At 41.3% G+C, this 24,431-nt stretch overlaps 2 protein-coding genes across 3 annotated transcripts in view; both read left to right on the top strand.

Annotated features, from left to right (window-relative positions):
- LOC122809762 (histo-blood group ABO system transferase-like) overlaps positions 1–12,817 on the top strand; it is a 436,579-nt gene extending 423,762 nt beyond the window's left edge. For both annotated transcript variants that reach the window (XM_044081489.1, XM_044081488.1), the window contains one exon: positions 12,001–12,817. In XM_044081489.1, the coding sequence (XP_043937424.1) occupies positions 12,050–12,685 (636 nt within the window). In that variant the 5' untranslated portion in view covers positions 12,001–12,049 and the 3' untranslated portion in view covers positions 12,686–12,817. The remainder of the gene's footprint in view (positions 1–12,000) is intronic.
- LOC122809760 (histo-blood group ABO system transferase-like) overlaps positions 1–14,525 on the top strand; it is a gene marked incomplete in the record, with an annotated part of 502,208 nt that extends 487,683 nt beyond the window's left edge. The window contains 1 exon segment of the mRNA XM_044081484.1: positions 13,048–14,525.
- Positions 14,526–24,431: the final 9,906 nt, after the last annotated feature.

Genomic DNA, 24,431 nt, shown 5'->3' with positions numbered 1-24,431 from the left:
TTATGTGAGACTGGTTTTGTGGTGTGTGTAGTTGCCTTCTCCTCCTGTCTGGTTTTGCCAGTCCTGAGTTGAGAGAGCTCAGCCTCCAGTTTGTCTAAATAGCTGCATCTCTCGCAAGTATTTGTGTTGTGGGAGGAGGAGAGGGTTGTCTGTGTACATGAGTCAATTGTAACATTGCCTCAATATTCCCAGATTCACCAACTGGACAGGAGAGGACGCCAGCATCTGGCCCTTCGACATGCTAGAGAAATTAAGAAGTTTGGGGTGTAACTGAATGAGAGAGGACTTAGTAAGGAAGTGGGTACTCCTGGGGGGGGGGGTTTCGCTAGTGAGGGACTTTGTATAATACAGAAGTACTAAGCCTGAAAAGAAGATGCTTTTAAGACAAGTGCTGAGCTTTTTTTTTTTTTTAGAGAAAAAAAAAAAAAGCTTTTTATGAACAAGTGCTGCGCTTTTTAGTTAAGGGATATACTGTTTAGATTACTAGTAGAGCAGTTCTAAGGGAAAAAATGAAGAACAGACTTTATGGAGCCAGAAAAAGTTTAACCTTGTTAAACCAGCGCTGCCCGATGCTGCTCTAGTGGCAACTCCGCGCTAAAGCACGCTTTAGCAGGGGCTGGAAAGAGCCAGGAATTGACCCAATATGGCCAATAAAACTACAGTTTCAAGTCAGTAACCACTCCCACGGGGGGCAGGGGAGAGCTGCTCAATGTTTTTCACTGCCACTGATCAGCAGAGAGACTTTCCCTTAGCCCAAGCAAAAAATGGCCTCACAGAAACTTACAAACAGTTCAGGAACAGCAAGCCTGTAACTGAACTTTTTTAAATCTCAGAAAAGTGGGAAAAAAGCAAGATTTTTTTTTTTTTGTTTTTGTTTTTTCAGAGATAGCAGAGGTTCACAAGTAATATCAAGTTATAATAGTGCAGTAAATGACACCACACAAGAGTGCTAGGTCAAAGACAGAAAATATGCAAGTTTTGAGAAAAAACGATTTTAAAATTAAGTGCAAACAGGAAATTCAGTAAACAGCTTTTGGTTGTGCTCTAAATACAGCTACTAATGCAGAAATCAAGTTTAACAAGCCAAAAAATGCTCAAACTAGGCAACTATGCAGAAAAACTTAGCAAATAGAGAAAAAATACTTAAAATCTCAAAAGTGGCTCCCTTCTTCTCTCAGCGTTTTCTCCTCTTGGTGGGTGCTTCACCAACAGCCAACAAGCCTGAAAAGACGCCAAACCCACGAGGCAACTAGGTTTTAAGAGAGGAAGATGAAGGAGTTTTGGAAATGACCCCTACTGGTCAATAAAACTACAGTTTCAAGTCAGTTTGTAGTAAATGTGATTTTTATTTTTTGTAAACAGACATATTGCAATTCATACAAAGTTTAGACCAAGTTAAACATCCTATCATACGTCTGATGTAGACTTATTGTATGCTGCTGTGGCTTTCTTGGCTGCCTCTAAAACATGTTTTGGCAGCTTAATATCACAGATATCCAGTTCTTCATTCATTTTAACTGCCAACAAAGAGTTCAGTGTTTTTACACTCAAAGACTGACGCAGTTCAGTTTTCACTTTCCGCACCATACTAAATGCTCTTTCTGCTTGTGCATTAGAGTGTGGTAAGCAAAGTAGGCTCATCATCAGCTGCTTAAAGAGTGTCAGTTTTCCTTCAGTGCAAAGGTCCCTCAGAAGGTGTGCCCAGTACTTTGATACACATGAGTGGGGCCCGTCTGCTGGGCCTGTCAGATTCCCTGTGTCCGCTATCTGATATTGGGTAAACTCGTCTATTAATTGTTCAGCCTCAACATCATTCACACATACACCCAGACGGAAGCCAACATCTCTGACAAGTCCTGAAGAAATGTCCAATTTTTTGGCTGGATTAATACGTAATGCAGCATCTTTCAGTAAGTGATCCTGCATGGGAAACTTTTTTTAGCATTTTCTGCAGCACTGCAGCATAAAAAGCTGCAACTTTTTAAATAAAAGTTAAATTCAATGACTGTGCCGGCAATATCCTCCTCATGGCTGTTCATGTACTGCTTGACTTCATAGCCAATACGAAGTTCACCATTTGGTAGAACACAGCTACTGTCAGTCAACACTGACACATCACTGTGTTTGATTAGTCTGACAGCAGATGCAGGTCTGAAGAGTCTGCCAGCATACTGCTGCAGGAGTTTATGCATAGTGGCATGCAGTGTCAGTAGCTGACTTTCTCTACTCTGAAGCTGTATGTTGAACTCCAGTAAGGGTTGCATTGCATACTTAAGGAACATAAAAATCATATGCACTTCATGACTCTGCAAATTTTTAGAAATTAAGTCAATCTTAGCAGACCTTGGCTCTGCAGACAGAAAATATGAATTTAGAGCTGGCCACATGTCCAGGGTTCTGTTAATAACCTTACCAAGACTGAGCCATCTAATAGGTGCATGTCTAATGATCTTGACAGGGTCAGTATCTGTGAACAAAGCAAATTCCTGCAGTTTTTGTTGTCTTTGTGCGCTGGAACTGAAATGGCAGTACAGATCTGATGCAAGTTCTTCAACTGGTGAATGTAGTGCTTTTACAGCAGCCTTACTACAGAGATCTGCCAAGTGGCAGAGACACCCCATGTTTACAATTGTGGGCTTCACCTCCTTTAAACAAGACAGCACAGAATTGTGTTTTCCAATCATTGAGGCAGCATTGTCTGAAGAAAAGCCCACAATGTTGGAAACTGGAATGTTAAATTTTGTCAGGCTGGACATTAAAGAATCAAACATTGCTTGTCGAGTTCCTGACACACATACTGGCATATCAAGGAACCTTGTCACATTTTTGCTTGCCTTTTCATCAAGGTAACCAACAAGGATGACTAATAGTTTGTCATCTCCCATGTCTGTGCTTTGGTCCATATACACACACAATGGTGATTTCTGGCAGGCTGCTGCAGCAACATCATTCTGGTAATGAGGCCCCAGCACATCCCATGCAATGCATGCTGCCTTTGTCACTCCACATGTCATTTTACGGAGAACATCTTGATCCTCTCCACACTTCATAAATTTCAGGATGTGTTCTCCTGCTGCAAATGATAAGTTGTGTTTAGCAAGGAGAGACACAAAACCAACCTCTGCCTCAACCACCTTTGTACTTGCTAAATTGTGTGGTCCAAAGAAATCCACCATAGATCTTCGAGCTGCATGCTTGCAATTCTGCCTGTGTTTCTCACTGTTAGCATGCCGTTGCAGGATATGTCGTCCCCCATGATGGATTGTGAAATCTGTGTTACAAGTCTTGCAGAAAGCAAATTTCACTCTGCGCCTACTCATAGAAAGCCAGTCAAAGGCACTTGGCTGAAAAATTGTGCATCTTCTCTTCTTTGGGGTGTGAGCTGTATCTACATCCCTGCCCTCACTATAGTCTGGGTAATCTATACCTAGCAGGTTTGCAAAACACAGTGGTGTTAAAACAATGAAACAAATGGGGCTACAGTGCAGAAAGGAAAATTAGAAGATGTCCTCAATATCAAAGATATAAGACAATAGGGCCGTAACCTACCCATATCACTGGAAGTTTCCTGACTTTGCACCCTCTTCTCTTGCTCATCTGTGCTCCTTTTGTTTACTATAAAGGCCTGCATGCTTCACTTCCTTGCCTCAATGACACTTTCAATCCTCTGTTGCTCACTTGCCCACCTAACCAGTGTTGCAGAAGGGATGAATGACTTTCATGACATTTAGTACTCGAAGTATCTTTGATTATATCTCAAAATCCATGCCAAGGAACACATCCAGCTTAACAAAGGCACTTACACACATTGCGACAATACTACTTGCAAATACTACTTACATTTTACATTCACCACTTTAGATGTGTTCTACCCCTGTCCTACAGCCAGGTGTGTGCCTGGCAAAGATGCCTAAAAAGGTACTTAAAACCAGGGCCCTCTGTACTTTTACAATAATGTGCCCTTTAAGACATCAAAAAATGCAGGATCAAGTTACACAGAGTTCTACTGAAAATAAAACTGGATATGTTACAGCATCTCATTACTAAACTCACTTTTGACATCCATCCTGACATACTTCTCAACTTAGTGCAAGAAAACTGGACAAAGCCCAACACAAGAGAGACAAGCAGCACAGAGACTTTAAATATTGCTCTTAACCTTAGAAATACTCTTATAAACCTAGAAAGAGTGTCACACATTGTTAGGGGTCTGTGTTCCACATTGGCTACTTAAGAGGGTGAGACCTATGGTGACAAGCAGCAAAAACGTACAAACACTTTAAAAACTGCTCTTAATAAACCTAGAAAATTGCTAGAACAGGACCTGTCTTTGCATACAGTTTCTCCAAAAACAAAGTCAGTTTTAGAGACGTATGAGGGTGACAAGCAGCAAAAACATAAACACTTTAAATATTGCTATTATAAACCTAGAAAGTTGCTAGAAGAGGACATGTCTTTGCATACAGTTTCTCCAAAAAAAAAGGCAATTACTTTGAGACGTACTAGTGGACAAGCAGCGTTAACAGGCAAACATTTTAAAATATTGCTCTTATAAACCTAGAAAGGGCAATTACTTTCAGAGACGTACTAGGGTGACAAACAGCAAAAACATACAAACATTAAAAACTGCTCTTAATAAACCTAGAAAGTTGCTAGAACAAGGACCTGCCATGGCATACAGTTTCTCCCCCCCAAAAAAGATATAAAATAGACATTAGGAACAAGCAGCAGACCTGTCTTTGCATACAGTTTCTCCAAAAAAAAAAAAAGCAATTACTATGAGATGTACTAGTGCACAAGCAGTGAAAACATGCAAACACTTTAAAATATTGCTCTTTTAAACCTAGAAAGTTGCTAGAACAAGGACCTGTCATGTCCCCCCCCAAAAAAAAAAAAATATATATAAAATAGACATTAGGGATAAGCAGCAGAAACAGACACTTTAATATTGCTGTTTTAAACTTAGAAAAGTTGCTAGAACAGGATCTGTGGGACAAGCAACACAAAATCCAGACTAAACATTGCTTACACACTAAGAAAGTTACTAAAGTCACAGGGTCTGTGCTAGCATAAGGGAAACATTTGCAACCATTACAGCCTAAAGCACTTACCTCTGCTCTGCCTACCACTTCAGCTGAGCTCAACACAATCCAAATACACAAACTCAAATCCCGGTTATACACTCCAGCAGCACAGCAGAAAGAAAAATCTCAGCCCTTCAGTTGTTGTACAGTGCTAATGAACAACAGACACAGCAAATCTAGAAGAATTTTCTAGGAAGCAGACATACAATTTAATTACGTATTTAACAGCTGCAGTGCTCCACTTGCTCGTCTCTGTCAAAGTGCTGCCTTTACATAAAAACTTAGTACTGAGTCTCTTATAATTCTTTCTCCTACACTGAAGCTTTTTTCAAGACCATGTCATGTTAAAGGTTCACCAATGTTTATAAAGTAATATCTACAGTTTTCTCACCCAGTTCTCTTGTTCTATATTTAATTTATCATATGGATTTAAGACATCTAACATAGGTCACATAGCAAATAATAAAAAGAGTAGTCGGGCAGTTTAAAGCTACGTCAAATATAATCTCTTAGGTGCATGCCAGTGTAGCACCTACTCTATTTCTTGAGAACCATTTTCACAGTTGAACAACCCTGTAAAATATCAAAACAAGCATACAAATATTATTATGTTTGTTTACAGATCATGAGACTGCTCCTGCTAGCTTGCCTGCTATATCAACGGGTGTGGGTGCTCTTACCTTTAAATCTCCCCTTGTATCCGACTGCAATAACAGTATTCCAATAAAAACTTAAGAAAGCTTGCAGCTGCTGTTGCCAAACTCCTAATGAACACGCTGCCTATCCGTTTTCAGTCCTTATAAACATTCAGACACGCACACCCAAATCTCTGCCCCTCCTTCAGGCCACAACCAGGACTTTAAAGTGAAAATGCTCTACACCGCAAATGGACTCACCGAGTGACCTCTCTTGGCAGGCTAACTTCCACCGACTCCCGTCCGTCTTCTTTCTTCTCCCCGGCCCTGATGTCTTCGATCTAGAGACTGCAACTGGCACCGGCCCGCTCCATCCCTCTTCCAGCCTAGTGTGTTAAAACACAGTCACCAACGATCGCCCAAGTAAAATTCCCCTGATTCCTGGAAGCCTTTTTCAAGCCATTATTTTGGCGCGAAAAGGCTTCCAGGGACACGATTAGTCTCTGTTTGGGAGCTCTCATTGGCTCCCGTCCTCCTCAGATTCCCTACTTGATTGGCTCGTAGACCGAGTTCGCGATTGGCCGTAAATGCGGTCTACGAGCCAATCAAAAACTGCAGAGCATAGCCAACGCGGAAGGGTAGCAGAGCTATGCATTGGTTTGTATACCGCAATGTTGATTGGCAGTAATTGCGGTACACAAACCAATCAAAAGCTTTGTAGTGGAGCCACAGCTGTTCAATGCGGAACAGTGGCTTCACTCTTCATTAAATACAGAGCGTTCCGCATAATCCGGAGCACTTGAGAACTCAGGTGTTGGCTGCCTCTATCAGTGCCATTGCTCGCCATGTTGTGTGTAATGGCTGTACCACTGGCAAAGGTGTAAGCAGCATCTGACTTATTGGTGCCTGACAGAATGACAAGGGAGTGTTTCTGAGTGGACAGGAATACTGTAAGGGATATATCCAGATTGTGTCACGCATGGAACTGAATGGAGTATGAGGTATGCCCATTCATATGGGTGCAAAGGTTTATGTAGAATTAGCCATCTGAGCTTCAAGCATCTTCTAGTGACCTGTGACACATATTAGGGATGTGGCAGGTATCAGCCTTATGAATGCAAAACATTCCTTGACATAATGCTATACAACACATAGAGGATGATATCTGAGTCCAGGGGACACTTGAGAAGAGTACTAGCAACTTACCGGGCTTCTACAGTGTAGCCAATTTCCTTGAGGTGTTGGGCACTGAAATTTGCATATGTGTTGCTCCCAAGTCCTCATCTTGTCTGAGACATATAAACAGGAAAGGGTTTTCACTCCTTGAACTGCCAGATGGTCTGTAATGCAGAGTGCATTATAGCACACTTCCATCCCATCCAAGTAGCTCCTGCAAAGGGGACTTCCTAGAAGGTCATCTGGTTGGTAGGAAAACACACACATGCCAGATAGGCAAGTCCCATACACACACAGTACCAGACAAGTCCATACACAGAGGTATCATGCCTATCAGGAGTAGACGACATTTAATATGTTGTATGATGCAGGTGATGCCAGATATACCCTAGAAACCTGGTTGATGACCCTGCCACTAGTCTTAGATGATTCAGGAAATGTCTTATAATGCACCCCACACTGAAAATCAAAATGTAGTGGAACAGGTATTTGGACTAATGAGGGGTCAGTTATGATGTTTAGATATCTCTGCCAGGTCACTGCAGTATAGTCTGGACATATGCAGCAAAATGTTTGTTGTGTGTGCCATACTCCACAACATAGTGTTGTGAAAGCCAAGAAAGCAGCAAGTGAATATCATGGCAGGACCTGCCATACAAGTCAGACAGCAGCAGAAGGGCAGAGTGGAGTGTCAGGGCAGGAGCCTACAGTAGAAAAAAACATAGTGAATGCATAAGCTGATGTAGCATCTGGTCCACAGCTATGGACCATGACACAGGCAGAATTTAATAAAATGATGCGTGCATTATCACAATTGGTCTTTGCAAGGCAGTGCAGTGAGTGGCCACAGTGTGCATCAGACATCACCATACCCACACAGGATAGGAAGCAGACAGGGCATAGTCATCATTATTTGCACAAGTGGTTACAGACATTGGCAGGTGACTGCAGTACTTAAACGTGCAGTAGTGTTACAGGAGATGAACAAGGTGGCCATGTACTTTTGCATGTTTGTGGGGAGTCAGAGATCACATCCTACAGTACTGGGGTTAGGCTGTCATGACATGACCATTGTCAGTAAGAGCTGAACCCATTCCATGACAGAATAGAGGCAGAACTGTGGTACCATGAAGGGATACCCTGAATTGACATCCTATGTGCTGAGCCTGATGATTGCACTTTCTTTGACTTGATGATGCTTCCAATCAAGGTAGCAGGGATGTGCCTTTAGGCAGCAGTGATGCTTTCTCAGCAGTGGTCTATGTAGTCTGATTTGGAACAGCCTGCGTTCAAGGACCTAACGTCTGGACCCACCCTCTGCAGTGGACTATGTGGCCTGCAGAAGCAGACTGCATGGTGTTTGTAAACTGTATGAAGATATTTTCCATAAGTTACCTTAACACTGTTTTCTCCCTGTGCCTACACTCAAATGTCACTGAGCAGTTAATATGTTTTCCCACAACCCATGGAGCATGCTCACCTTCTCCAGAGTGCTTTGTAGCCATCTGTGCCAGGACCATTGACCTGCACATCTGCTAGTTGATTGTGAAGATACATATCAGTCCAGCAACATCAATTTTGATGAACATAAAAACCATGAAAGAAATTCACTAAGACTATTTTCAGTGAACCTCAGAGACACCCTGCTCCCCCCCAAACATATATATCAACTTGAAGTTGAACAACAGTGGAGAAATGTGAAAACGTCACTATTGCTCAAAGTAGTTTTGGTGAACTTCACTCCAACTTCTTACCTTCCCCGAAATCACTGTCAATGAATTAACACATTCCTAATCATGTGTATCAAAACACTCATATCAAGAAACAATGTTGCACGGCATTGCTGCACCCCACCCCCAATATCTCTTCCTATGGTGTATATGTCCAGCACAAAGATGGTGTGCATGTCAGATGCTGTGCTGGGTTGGGCTCAGGTGGAGCCCAAATGAGGCTGTCGGGTACAGGATATCTGTGGCATGCCTCTGTCATTTTAACTCAGGGTTTAGAGCACTGGTCTAGTAAACCAGGCGCCTTGAGTTCAAATATCAAGACCTCTACTTGTCCATTAGGGTTGGGGCTGGCATAATGGTTAAGGCGCTTACCTCACAGGTACAGGGTGCAGGTTTTGACTATCAAATGTTGTAATTGGCTAACATTAAAATGTCCTGCAAGGGTATTTAGCCTAATACTAACCTATAGGTGCTTTCCTTCTGTCTTACGTATGTTAGGGTTTGGGGGTTAGCATTATAGTTAGTGTTTATCTCACAGACACAAGATACAGGGTTTGATTTTTATCTTTGAGAGAAATTTGCTAGGCTTAAAATGGTCAACAAGGGCAGCCAGCCTAGTGCTTGCCATGAAGCTATGTTCCATTGAGGCTGTGTGATCACTGGAGCACATGGACTCAGTGGAGTACAACACCGAGACCATGTGCCCAGCCACTGCATCTACAATGCTGTCTCTAGTGGTGGATGTGGGTACCCCTCCCATTCTAATGCACACATGGGGTGCCATTTGCACATTACCATTACTGTAAACCGTAGGAGAAAAGCTGCTGTCAGTCCTGTGTTGTCCAGTTGTGCTGTTTCCTCTACAGTGGAACCTATGAATGCATGAAAGCATATGACATAATTGCCAGCTATGCACATGTGGTTTCATATCCCCTTATGGCATGCTTTATAGCATACAAATATGTGTGTATATCTGTCTATCTATGTGTATATATATATATATATATATATATATATAATGTATGCTTAGGACAGATATTCAAGTGGGCCATGTTCAAGCCCTCTTTTTATTCATGCAGAGGTGTGTGCTGTGTCTCTTATATTCAATTTTACTAACTTGTTGCTTTGCCTACTAACACATGAGAGGTGTCAGGTTTGCTGCCATATCCGAACCACTCCCAAGTATGAGGGGCTGACCCCCCCCCCCTTCTAGTGAATGACTTTAGATCTTCTCAGAATCTGTCTGCCTTTTCTGTTTGTAGTCCCCCCCCCCCCCCAGTGTTGGACCTGTCAGCCTGACACAGCATTATGTACCCTCTTCTTCGCAAGGAGTATTGTATCAAGAAACTCCATGATACTTGTAGGAGCCTGTTATAACTAGATATTTATCCTGCACCAGTCACTGAAAAATATGGTAAAATTACTGCTTGCCTTTAGCATTTGTGCTCAGTGGGCACATTCCATGTGTGCACATGTCCTGCAGCAGTATTCATTCTCCTGACTAGTCAAATTTTTTTGAGCCTTTCCTCCCTCAAGTGGACATACCAGTACACCTGAAGGCAAAACACATTGTTCAGTATATGTGCTGTGCTGATGCATGCACGCAAATGATTATGACCTTGGCTACCCCATATGGACCTAGATTACGACAACCTCATCCCCCATATGCTACTGTACCCACACCTGTATTACATTCTCAGGTCTCCCACCACATATGACATGTACTCACTGCAGTATATTAAGTTACTTGCTCTATCTCATAGGCAGTCACTAATGAAATGCAGATGTGTTGGGACCTCAGTTATTGATAAGCATGTATCTCACCCTCCTTGGCAGACACCACAGGGCTTGTAGTCCGTGCTTTGTATTATAATAACACCAGGCATTTAGAGTGGTGGCTCTGCAGATTAAACCAGATGTTGCCAATGTTTGTGAATTGTTTCATGTGTGTGAAGTGCTAACCATAGGTATCAGTGCAAGCCATCCATTTATGGCGTATGTGTAAATGTAACACTTTTCATGACTTGTGTTTCACAGATATGCATCATTGCAAATTGTGCTACTAGTTTCAGCCTTTGATTGGACCTTCTAAGTGGCCATGGCTGTTTGTGGAAAATATGAAAGCAGGACTTCTGGTGTGCCAGGGAGCCTGCCACTTCATCCTACTCCTCCCATGCAGTGAATTCAGAGTACCTGCTGGGCCCATTTAGGTTCATAGGTGTGTACTAGACTAACAGCCACTAGGGCCTTTTTAAGCCTAGGCATGCATCTGAAATCTCTGCCAAGTTCTGATACACATGGAAAGTGTAAGCAGGAGACTGGTAGATAAAACATTTAAAAGCAGAGGCCAGGGAGATGAACCATTTAAAAGCTGCCCTTGTCCATTAGAGACACGGGCCAAACCAGGGATAAATTTCCTATTCCCTATCCAACTGTCAAAGTTGTACTCAAATTGCATTAGGGAAGAACTTCTTCACATGGATAGGGAGTCTGTTCCACTGAAGGGGGAAGTCTCTTGAGATACATACCTTTCTATCCAGCTTGTCCTATTTATTTGGCAGGCAAGGTTATGTCTTTAGAATGGGTAATTCTGGTGCTGTCTGTTTTGCAGATATTCAGGAGGTCCATCAGAATGAGGTCTGGCAATGCTTTGTATGCCAGGAATAGATTTCCCTTCAACAGGCAGTAATAAACAGAATACAGGGATAGGGCTTTTAGGTGGTCTGCATAGGACATGTTAATTATGCCCTGTATTCTTAGTTGTGAAGGCAGCTTGTCATTTTTCTTTAGCTTATTTCTTCCTTTGTCAGAATCATCACGGATATTCTAGTATTATGGTAAACTGTTTTCTGATAAAACTTAGTCTGAGATAGTGATAGACAGAATGGTGCAATGGATTCTATTCTTGCTGTATGGCTTTGCTCCATTTGTGTGCAATGTATTTATGTGACCTAATAAGAATATAATGAGTGCATAAACAAACAACTGGAGATTTGGGGAAAAGGTATAAATGCTAAAAAGTTAAAAATTAAGAATTTCTGCACATGAAATTAAACATATATCAGTTGAGTTGTGATGTGCATTGTATACTCATAAATAATGCTCAGTTGACTGTCAGTGCTGTATGAAATGTAAATGGCTGGTAGCTGGAGTTTAGCCTTTATAACTCTGTTAGGAACAATCTATTACAAATTCAGCTAACTCACTGACATTATTGTGCTATCAATAAAGTATTTATAGTGCAGAGCTTTATGTTATAATGATATTGTATAAACTGTCTTCCTTTGCTATTACTTTTTAAAATTAACTATTACATTCTAGATCCTGCGTCATTTGCTGGTTGTCCAGCTTAAGTTCTGCTTTTCTCCCTTATAGGTATGTCCAATTTCTGCCTGAATTTCTGAGAACAGCTGAGTTATACTTCATGGTAGGACACAAAGTGCACTACTATGTATTTACAGACCAACCTGAAGCTGTACCTAATATCACCCTAAAAACAAATCGATTTCTCCATGTTGTTGAAAGTGAGCCTTACAAACGTTGGCAAGATGTCTCAATGCAGAGGATGGAGAGTATCCATCAGCATATATCAAATCAATTCTACAAAGAAGTAGATTATCTTGTTTGTGCAGATTCTGATATGAAATTTAATGATTATGTAGGAGTGGAAATCCTAGATGAACTGGTCGCCACACTTCACCCAGCGTACTATGGTACAGAACGTAATCATTTTCCATATGAACGAAGAGGGGTTTCTGAGGCCTACATACCAGCAGATGAGGGCGATTTTTACTATATGGCAGCATTCTATGCTGGAACTGTGAAGGGTATTTACAAAATGACCCAGGTCTGTTATGATGGTATTCAAAAAGATAGAAAGAAAGGTGTGGAAGCAGTGTGGCAGGAAGAGAGTCATTTCAATAAATACTTGGTGTACCACAAACCTACCAAAGTACTTTCTCCTGAGTACATCTGGGACAATGGCATGGGAAATCGGACAATCTTGAAAAAGAAACGTTTTATTGCTGTCCCTAAGAACCATAATGAAATTAGAAATTAGATGATTCTTGTTTTTGAATGTAAAAATTAATGAATATATTAAATGTACTCAGGATTAATACATAAGCCATTAACCAGGAAAGTGCACTGTCAACTGCAGAGTACTTGTATTAATAAAATTATTTATATACTGCCTCCTGGTCTCCTTGACTAAGCAGTCAATGCTAAATCAATAAATCTGATAAGGAAAGTTAGAACAATGCTGTAATAAATGGAAAGTATTGTACTGATATTAAAAAAGGTGCAGTTGTAGAATGTAAAGGCTTTCTAATTTCTGTGAAATACAAACAAGACAAATTAGTATTTTTTTAAACAGCAAATAGGTCACATTGTTTCCTGTCAGAATTAATTTTTTGACTGATTTGTGTAAGTTGGAAGAGGAGTTTTGAAAACTGAATTATAGATGACTTTTCCCACTCCATCACCATCGCCAGTCATCAAATGAAAATGTCTGACAGAGAACTGAAATACACAACTGCTCACTTTTGTAATCTAACAGTTGGCTGAGTAGCATAGTGGAAAGTTTCACCAGTCACCATGTACTGGGGTTATGGGATTCATGTTTTATGAGATTTCTATACTGCTAGGTGGGCTTCACTGGTAGCAGGTCTCAGAATGGAGGATTTACAGTACTGTTGTTTCCCTTTCCTAATGGCATACTACAGCCTCTTCGAAAGTAACGTTACAGATTTGTGAAGAGGTCACCCACAATCATGAACATAAGAATATGTATGTTTGTTCTTCCCTGTGGAGTAAACATATTTTGACAAGTTGAAAATTGAATATGTACATCTGTTCTGCTTCGGGTAAACATTTTGACAAGTAACACAGTGACTATTTTGTGCCTTGGAAAATTACTTGCTGATGACAGCAAAATACACCCCACCTATTGCTTCAAACATAAAACAAGTTGTAAATTTATCTACTCTCTCCATTTGTAATGTTTATCTGTTTTTAAACTTGTGGAATTGATTGTAACTTCTTTGTTTATATGACTGGCTAAGTCATATCATTCATTAACCTCACATTCGGCTTTATGGCCATCAAATACAAAGAATTCTGATCTATGCTTCCAAATGGGAGACAATGGAGAGAGTGCTGAATGACTCAGGTGTCAAAGACAAAGAAAAGATACTCAACTGTAAAACTGACATCATATTGATAATACAGTTGCTTGTTTGCCTTCATGTGCCAGAAGAGTATATCTGAAACCAGAAAAATGAAAGAAACATCATCTGTTCAAATGATTTTGATAAAACATAACCAATATATCAATTATAATTATATTTAAAACATTTCGCAAAACATATCTGTGGTTTCAGAGGGAAATTGTTTGTACTCTGAATGAGTTTATAGTGAAACATTGACTTCACTAATTTAGTGTTTCTTTGTATTGAACGCTCTACTATTGTTTTGACAGAAATGTCAAACACCTCAAAAAGGCAAAAGGTGTTTTTACAGGGGGACAAGTCCCCCTTTACCACCTATGTGGTAAGCTGCATCCTGCTAATTAAATATTAACTATGAGAGTGCACAGCAGTGTTGAATAAGGAGAAACTCCTTACCTCACTGTAAGTGAGCTAGCACAAACAGCCAGCAATGCACCCAGAACCCACCCCCCCACACACACACACACACACACAATCACTTAAATTCACACGCAGAAGCAGTCAAACAAATGCACACAGTAACAAATGAAAGCCACCCTTCTGAATATGTTGATTAAAATATAGTACATAACTGGAAAAGAAGAAAATGCATTGTACATAAATGGAGTTAATTTATTTCTGTAAAGTTTTGCAAGTCTTAATAAAGTCCATTAATAAATTCAAGAAAAATCCTATTGATTCTTCACTATATGCAAATAGTTCTGAGGAAAACATATGCAAGATTTTTTAAGCTGCATATCTAGAGTGCCAAAGATTTGAAACTGGAAACAATGGTATTTCATACCTGAATATGAAGTTGTATTATGTTTATGCAAATTTAAATGAACTTAGTTGTCTGTTACTATCAGCTAACTCAGTATAAATATTTTTTATTGTATTTTTTATTTAAATTTAAGATGTCAATTGTCTTTGTCATCTTTCATATGATACAGAAAATAAAGACATTGCATTTTTGTAAGTTTATGTATGTATGTGGAATTATTCATAACTGTGAGGTAAGCAACTAAAAAAAATCTCAATGCAAGTAAGAGATCTGTACAGAATTACTGCATATTCAAATATGTCCTGTTTTTGCAGGTTTATCCATAGTTTTCTTAAGGAGACAGTTTTTCCCTCTGGGATAATGCCTTGCTTGTTGTCATCATCATCTTTTAGTTATTTATTTACTCAAATTTGTGTACTGAGGTAGAACACTGATCAAACAATAGCCATTTTCTGTCTCAGCCCGGGTTAAGTGATAATGTAACAAAACAATGTACAGTATACAAACAGTGCTTTACATTTATGAGTAAGCATAACCCAATCATCAAGCCATTCTTCTTATTTCTGCATAGAGTCAGGGTGTTGTGTCAACTGTCATTACCTGTCTTGATCCAGAGCCACCTTCCTACCATCTTCAGCAGTCATGCCTTGTTGTTGCAGGTACTCTGTCACATAATCCATACATTTCTTGACTTGGTGTCATCATTTCATCTTGCTGTCATCTTCTCTCCCAAATCATTTTTGTCATATCTGTTGCTGTCCAGCACGTGACCAAAGCACTGTAATCTCTTCTTCCTGATGACCTTTTGCAGTTAAGGCTAGTCTGGCTTCTGCTATGATGTCCTCATTTCTTTATATGTCCTACAGTGTGTATCCTACTACACTTCTCAGGTACTTCAACCCCATCACCCCAGGCTTCTTTAGCTGTTCTACCTTCTCTGCCCAGATTTTTGTGCCGTACAGAATCACTAGTCACACCAATGTTTTCTACTTGATCATGGCAAAATGTAATCATTAATAATTTTGTTCTTCCAAGTACTCCATACATTTGCTATATACAGTAAAGAAAACAATTATAATAGTCTAGTTTAATTCTTACTAGTTTCCGTATTCCAAACACAGGTTAATTCATTAATATTTGATCTGATGTTATCTATCTTCACATAGTCCTTGACAGTGGGTTTGGTTCCAAACCTTCGGAACTGACTCTGCCATTTTTCCAGCTCGCGCGCACCAAAAAAACTCTTGAGCTCAGCTCTACCCACAGTGCTCCTCACCAAAATGCCTCAGATCTCATTTGCCACTTCAGAGTGCTAGATACGTCTCCTTTAAGCTCTCAAGTGAAGCAGTTTTTTCTTGTATGTTTCATCATTCTTAAATTTTTATATATACTTCTGCTTACTGTAGTTTTAGTTCTTCTTCCCGCTCCTTTCCATTAGAGTACAACCTCCTTTTCCTTTCCCTTTTCTCTACCTTTTGGTAGCTTGACGTACCATCGCTGGTACATTTTCTACTTACCTTCTGGTATTTCTGCTGTACCATTGTTGGTACTTTGCTTTCCCCTTTTCTCAAAAAAAAAATATATATATGTACTTATGTTTAGTTTCTAGGATAGTTACTATTTGTATAGTTTTCCTTCCTCAGTCTTTTCCAGTGCGTGTGTGTGTGTGTATGCCTGTCCCACGTAATGGCAGACAGGTTAGCTAAAGGCAATTCGGGTTTTAAGAGGTGCCTTAAGTGTGATAGGAAGTTGCCCAATTCGGACAGTTATAATTTGTGCGTATACTGTCTCAGACCTGTACATTTATAAGAGGACTGTGCCATATGTCATGGTTTTAGCCATGGGGCAATTGTTGATCAAAAAAACTAATTTATTTTGAAATGTTTGTTAAAATTGAAGTTTGAAAAATCTTTGACAGGTCCAGAGCAGAGGCTTCTTCACTATTTTCTTCCTCCTCCTCCAGTCAGAGGGAGAAATTAAAAACCGTCTGTATCCTCGGAACCTCCTTCAAAAACTGCTAAGTTATCTCCAGTACCGATAGTTCCTTTGAAACAGAAAACTCAGTCTTCACTTCCTTCAGCACCGTCAGTGTTGGCTTCTACACTGAGTTCCTCAGCACTATCCTCTTCACCAGTCTCTATCTCAACACCCAAACCTAAGGAACCAAAGAGATTACCACCTACCACCTTACCAAGTATTCGATATTCCCCTTTGGTAGATCCCTTTGCAGATTGCCCTCCAAGCCCTTTCTTGGAGAGGCATCCTCCCAGGTCTCCCTCCATTTCCTTGGACTCCTTTCGGAGTCAGATATTATGAGGTTGGTGGACCAGCTCCTTGCCGCAAGGGGATTGACATCAGCTTCAGTTCCTAGCATCACAGCTGCAGGAACCTTGTCCACGTACACCCAGACTTTTCTTCTTCCTCCAACTCCCATTGAGACTTCGGAGTTTATGGTGTCGACAGTTCACTTTGGGTGCGTCGGACCCAGAGACCTCCTGGGGCCGTAGCTTCATTGCAGGTTTCAGGGGAATGGCTATGTCTTCAGTGGTTTCAGAGCAGTCCATGCCCCTTGGTGCCTCTGCTTTCATAAGTTCATCCCTGGCTTTGGCCTCAGAGGGGGCTTCCTCGGTACGGAGTGGGACCACGGTTCCTAAGGAGTCATTTTCAGTTCCTGGCTCCCATCCCTCTATGGGGGACTTGCCTTCCAGGGCATGGAGAGGGCATTGTCCATTGTGGGCAGTCAGTCGTTGCCTACCCTGTTGACATCTGGTCTTTCCCCTTGACCAGCACTTCCACCAACCTCTTCTCTTGGACAAAGGACACGGAAGGCTCAAGATCCAACCAATGTGGTTATGTCCTCTTTGAATGCCTCTCCGGAGCACCCCACCGAAAAGGTTCCTGTGAAGAGAAAGTGCAAGAGGAAGCACTTGGACTCCCCTGAGGAGTCATTCACAGAATGATGATTGATTTTGATGAAGGGGAAGGTTCCCCCATTCTCCTCCTGACAGTGTTTCCTTCAGGAACATCCTAGAGATCCTGAAACAGAGGGATGACTGGACATCCTCCCGACCTTCCTCAGAGAAATAAGTATATCTTGAGGCCTTTCGTGCTCAACCCTCCACCTCTTGGATTTCTCCACCCGCTGACGATCTTGTTAAACTTATTGCTCAGCGAGCATGAAAGTTGCCTGATGCTATCAAGCCGATTCCTGAGAGACCAGACCACATATTGTCAGCACCTAAGGACCAGCCTCACTGGGCTAAGGGGATTACTGTAGATGCCATGGTGGAAGTGGCAGCCACTAAGAAGGAACCTGCTGATGAAAGTCCCTCTAGCCATGCCCCTAATAGAGTGTCTAGAACTGTGGATAGGTATGGGAAGTGTGTACACGCTTCATTGACCTTCACCCTTTGGTCCATGAATTACAAGGCACACTTCACCAGATTGCAGAGGGATCTGATAAAAGAACTTTCAGATACCCTGTCAGGAGCAGTAGCTGAAGGAGTTAGAGACAAAGTGTCTAATCAGCTCGAAACCCTAGAGTTGATATCCACCTAGTCCATAAGGCTAATCACACATGCTGCCAAAGGGATGACAAGAACTGCGGGTTCAGGTGTAGCCATCAGGAGACACGCCTGGATGCGCTTATGTGAGTTCACAGAGCCATTTAAGTCCTCTTCCATCAATGCTCTGTTTGATGGAACAGCCCTATTTGGTCCCAAAGTCAAAAAGACTGTAGCCAGATATGAGGAAAACTGGAAAGACTCTTTCTGCAGTAGGCATACACTTTTCCACTCCCCAGCGGCCTTACTCTATGAACCAATGGAGTGGGAATCTATGGTTTAACAAAATCCAAAGGGCCTTTACAGGACTCACGTGGTAATGACTTCTCCTGGGGCAGAGGAGGAGGTGAAAATGGAAGACAACGAGGAAGAGGCAGAGGTGGCCCACAAAATCAGGGTTCCAGAGAGTCTTTCTCTGGGAGTTCCTATCAGTATTCCGGAAAGGAAGCCCAGTTGCCGTCTACTGCAGGTAGTCGGGGGGCGATTATCCCTGCACCAACTTGCCTGGCAAAAGATCGACCTTTGGGTGCACAGGATTATAACCAGAGGTTACAATGTCCCCTTTCTAGTCCAAACAAAGGCTGCAGCCAAACTCCCGGATGTCCCACCCAGTCAAAGGGAGGCAGTGGTCCTAGAAATTCAAAGACTGCTCGACAAAAGAGTCATCCAAACAGTCCCACAAAACCAAATAGGATCTGGAATTTACTTAAGATTCTTTATAGTGCCAAAGACAACAGGGGACTGGAGGCCAATCTTGGATCTCAACAGGTTGAACAGATCTGTTCAACAGATCAAATTTTGAATGGTCTCGGTTCAGTCAATTCTTCCCTTTTTGGGAAAAGATGATCGGATGTGCTCTGTAGAACTTCAGGACACATATTACCACATCAAGATGGACAAACAGTCCAGAAATGTCTGCGGTTCCAGCTGGGAGCTAGTCATTATCAGTTCAGAGCACTGTCCTTTGGTCTCACCACAGCCCCCAGAGTATTCACCAAATGCATGGCAGTGGTTGCAGCTCATCTCAGACTGCAAGGATTCTGGGTGTTTCCATATCTAGACGACTGGCTCCTCACTGCTCCCACCAAGCATCTCCTCAAAGAGGCTCAAGGCTATACTCTGCAGTTCTTTTCCAACTTAGGCATTGCTATAAATTACAAAAAATTCAAGTTGAAGCCCTGCCAGCAGATAGAGTTAATCGGAGAAAACATAAATGCAGTCGCGATTCTGGGTGTTTCCATATCTAGACGACTGGCTCCTCACTGCTCCAACCAGGCATCTCCTCAAAGAGGCTCAAGGCGATACTCTGCAGTTCTTGTCCAACTTAGGCATTGCTATAAATTACAAAAAATTCAAGTTGAAGCCCTGTCAGCAGATAGAGTTAATCAGAGAAAACATAAATGCAGTCACGAGCATCACATTCCTACCCATAGAAAGACTTCAAAGAATAAAATGTCAAGTCAGACAAATTGTTCACAACAAAGTACAAGCAAGAATTCTTCTACAAGCTCTAGGATCTATGCCAGCTTTGATCACTGTAGTTCCACTGGCAAGATATCACATGAGAATCCTTCTGTGGCTTCTAGCATCTCAATGATCGATGTTACACCATCCAATGTCTCATGTAATCACAGTTACCAATCACTGCAAACAGGATCTTCAATGGTGGCTACTCTCCAGTGAAATTCTGATGGGCCGTCCCTTTATTCCTCCTCAACATCAACCCATAGTGACCACTGATGCTTCCCGGATAGGGTGGGGGTGCATTATCTGGGACAAGACAGTCCAAGGCACTTGGTCTCATCTAGAGGCCAATCTGCATATCAACATTCTAGAGATGAGGGAAGTGCTGTTAACATTGCAAGCATTCCACCCAACCTTCCCCTCAGAGACAATTGCAGTTCAAACAGAGAACATGACGGTAGTCTGGTATATCAACAAGCAAGGGGGAACAAGATCCTACCCCTTCTGTTGGGAAGCTCTCGGAGTTTGGCAATGGGTGATTTCATCCGACTGTTTTCTCATTGCAACACATATACCGGGCAGCTCCAACATGTCTGCGTTCAAATTGAGCAGGAATATTCTAATGCCTCATGAGTGGTCTCAATCCATCTGTGGCGGAAAAGATATTCTGTCAATGGGGTCAGCCTTGCTGCTACCTATTTGCCTCCCCTCAGAACACAAAGTTGCTACTTTGCCCTGATCCCCCCCTCCGGGGGAGTCACCGTGAGATGCTCTTCTTCACGATTGGCTCCCCGGTTTACTCTATGCATCCCCCCTGATCCCTCTTATATTCCAATTTCTGAAGAAAGTCATCAGGTCAAAGAACAAGATAATTCTCATTGCCCCGTTCTGCAAAGCTGTTTTCCCTTTCTTTGGCCTCACCACCTAGTTCAGAAACCCTTAAGTCTGGATCCGACTCCAGACCTGTTGTCCCATCTGGATTGAATGGTTCACCCGAATCTGCAAAACCTCAAGCTCACCACATGGCTTCTCCAATTCCCATAATCGTCAGACATTCATCTCTTAGTTCCTCAACTCAGTGAATCATTTTGGCTAGTCACAAACCCTCCACAAAAAAGTTGTACCTCAGCAAATGGCACAAATTCTATCTGTGGATGTCTAAATTTAATACTGATCCATGTTTAGTGCAACTTGATAAAGTTCTAGATTCTTGTCAATGCTTTTTGAAGTAGGAGCTTCAGCATCTACCATTCGAGTACGTCTAGCTGGGATCTCCAGTTTTCATTTCGGTATCAGTGGCTCATCTTTCATGTCCCATAAACTCTGCAAAGCCTTTTTTTAAGGTTCTATGATTCTCAGACCCCCATATAAAGAACCTTCAGCTCCTTGGGACCTAAATTTAGTCCTCCAATCAGTAGTTTATCCCCCTTTTGAACCTTCAAACAAGTGGTCAAATTACCTCTCGAAAAACATTGTTCCTGGTGGCCATCACTTCAGCCAGGAGAATCTCAGAGATTCAAGCTTTATCATGTAAACCTCCTTATATAACTTTTCATAAAAGTAGTGTCTCTCTGAGAACTAATCCTTCCTTTCTGCCCAAGGTGGTTTCAGAATCCAGCCTTAACCAGACTATTCAACTTCCAGTTTTCTTTCCCAGTTGTACTAACAAAGATGAATATTATCTCCATTTAGTAGATGTTCATAGACACCTCTGCTTCTATTTACACAGGACAAAAGAGTTCAGAAGATCAGATCACTTTATTTCCTTTTCTTCAGTGGCAAAAGGGAAACCTGTGTCCAAAATTACCCCAACAAAATGGATCAAGGACTGTATTATCTTTGTAACAAAATCAATTTAGCACTACAAAGGCCAGTAAAGGTACACTCCACCAGAGCAGTAGCCACATCTATTGTTTCATTCCAAAGTTTCCCTAGATGACATTCGCGCAGCAGCTACTTGGGCTTCTCCACATACCTTTGTTACTCATTACAAACTGGATATGGTCTCTAGAGGATCCTTCAGCTCGATGGTCTGCAGGAATATTCTTCCATGAGACCTCCCAAGATTTAGGTTTCTGGGGATTCTGTCCCACTGTCAAGGACTGTGTAAAGATTGACAACATCAGATAAAGAAGTTATCTTAACATAATGCTCCATCTGTGTTGTCAGTCTTCACTTATCCTTAACATACCCCCCTTCCTTCCCCCTATAAGGTTTCCATAGGTGGATTGGACCCCTCTGCATCATAGGTCTTCTACTCTGGATTCAGATAAGGTTTCTCTCTTCCTTTCTCCTTTTATGGTGGTGCTTGTCTGTCACTAGCTTATGCAAACTCGATCTGGGGTATTTTAGTGAGGCGCATTGTGGGTAGAATTGAGCTCGAGAGTTTTTTGGTGTGCATGAGCTGGAAAAACAGACGAGTCAGTTCCAAGGGTTCGGAACTGAACCCACTGTCAAGGATATGTGAAAATCGACAACACAGATGGAACGTTATGGTAAGACACAACTTCTTTTTTCAGTATTTCAAGGAAAGAAAATCAAAAATTCATGCAAGAAGTATATTATGCTTTTTAAACACTGACCACTTCATGTACTTTTCTTATGCATCAGAGGGAGAATGATGGAGAAAAATTACTTAATACTTCGTCCCCTCTTATTTTTTTTTTAAATATATCACTTATTTCAGAAGTAACTACAGTATGCCCTCAGGTTATAAACAAGGATGAGAGGACCCTAAAATATCATGTTACTTGTAATCATATGTTTTACAACAATGTTGATTTGGGAAATGACCAAAGCCTACAACAGTGTGTTATTTGCAATGATTTATCTGGCAGTTTGACTCTACTTGCACAGCAGATAGGATGGATAGTAACTGGTTGGATAGCAGAGATTGTTGTCTTGACTATAACAATTTGAGAAATGACTCCAGTACTCAGTGGATCTACTAGCCCTCATTTGTTCTATTTATACATTTATGGTCTACCTGTCAGTGAGTGCACTTCTCATGATGTCCATGGTGATTTGGGTGGAATCATTACAGGTGACTGTCAGTTTTATTGCATAGAAGGACATAACCATAACAGTGTTCCAAATAACCCAAGATTATGGTGTGACCCAGGCATAGAAATAAGTGACAAGAGGAGACTGGAATGTACAGCCATTGTTAACTTATCCATCTTGGGGCAAGGGAGGCAGATCTACCAGCTGTTCTACTGGACTGCATCAGGAGCAGAGGTCAAGTGCACCAACAGTAGTAGTACAGGTTATGGCATGCACATGGGCATACCAGTCAGTGTGTGGCACTGAAGCTGTACATTGCAATATTAACAGAATTGTGTACAGAGCAGTATTGGTTGTGGATAAAGTAATGAGTGCCTTTCATGGCTGCCTAAATGATAGTCTCTTTTATCAGTTCTTGCCCTACTGGGGAATGAGGAGACCTAAGGTCAAGTGAATGGTGAGTAAGCATGAAGAGGGAAATGTAATGAAAAATGTCATTAATAGGTATCCATGATCTGGATGAACTACAGTCATATTTAAACTTACTGAGTAGATTAAACTTAGTAAGTATTAAGTAAATAAATAAAAGCAAACACCTGAGCTTTGGAAAACTCACACCTCTGTCCTATATATCATCAATAATAAAGTGATAAGAAGAGCATGGGGATTCAGTGATCTCAGCATTAGTGTGGAGTCAACACTACTCATTGTAATCAGCCTTAAAGTCTTGTACTTGTCCAGTGTTAGATTATTAAAAAAATATTGTATGTTGTTTTTTTACATTGGATACATCTGGTTTATGCTTCACTCTTTTAATGAACTTAACTAAGCTGAATTCTGGTTGCCCTCTTTGGTTATTGTGCAAGAGGAAGATCCAGTAATTTCCATAGCTCCAGAGAGTTTTTTTTTTACTAGAAAAACTGATGGTATGATTGGACTGTGCCATTCTGAAAAGCAGAAAAGTGTAATCAGATTTCATAAAGGTATACAGGGGAATGACAAAGGTATATAAAGCCCAGGATAAAAAATGTGTTTATTGCTTGAGAATAAAAAGGCACTAAAATCAGGATCTGATAAATTCAGGTATATGCTAAGATAGAATAGTAGGACCTTTAGCTTGTTCTGAGAGAGAGTGGTAGGTAAATGGAACATAATCCAAATTTGGGGTAGGGAATGGAATAACAGATGTTATGTAGTCCTATCTCGCCTATATTCTTACTCGTGGGACTCGGCCAACTTTTCTAGCTCAAAGTCTTTCATTGGCTGGGCTAAGTAGGTATCCCATGGTGCACTGCTCCACATCCCAGATGTCGTTTGCCGCTCGTGTAGCTCGGACGTGGTCTCGCTTTGGCTGTGGCTAAGTACCTTTTTTCTTGTATTGAGAAAGATTTCTTGTCATAAACAAAAAGCTATTTTCATAGCTATTGTCTTTGTGTCATTTAAAGTGGCTAGTGTGTTGGTTTTTGTGTGAGTATCCCACTAACTGTTCCCTCAGGCTAGTTTAGTTAGGGGTTTTAGTTAGAGGACCTAGTCCTTTTGTCCGTCTGCCTAAACGATTAAATTAGAGGTTTGGTTCTCCCCATGGTCATTAACCATTTTAAGTTAGAGGTTTCTGATATCGTTGGTCTCAGTGTGTGCCCAGTGTGTGTCTACTGTTTCGTATATCTGGTTTCCCGCGTTTTTGTGCTGTTGGGTGTCTGTGAACTTCTTGTCAGTTTTTTCTAGGTTAAGTTGTGCTGTTTGTTGTGAAGAATGTCCAAGTAGTCCAAAGAGCACAAACCTTCG

This window comes from Protopterus annectens, chromosome 8.part0 (assembly GCF_019279795.1).
Source record: "Protopterus annectens isolate FY-2018-M chromosome 8.part0, PAN1.0, whole genome shotgun sequence".
NCBI lineage: Eukaryota > Metazoa > Chordata > Ceratodontiformes > Protopteridae > Protopterus > Protopterus annectens.
Note: the sequence above shows the minus strand (reverse complement) of the source record. Positions and strands in the feature narration are given on the sequence as shown.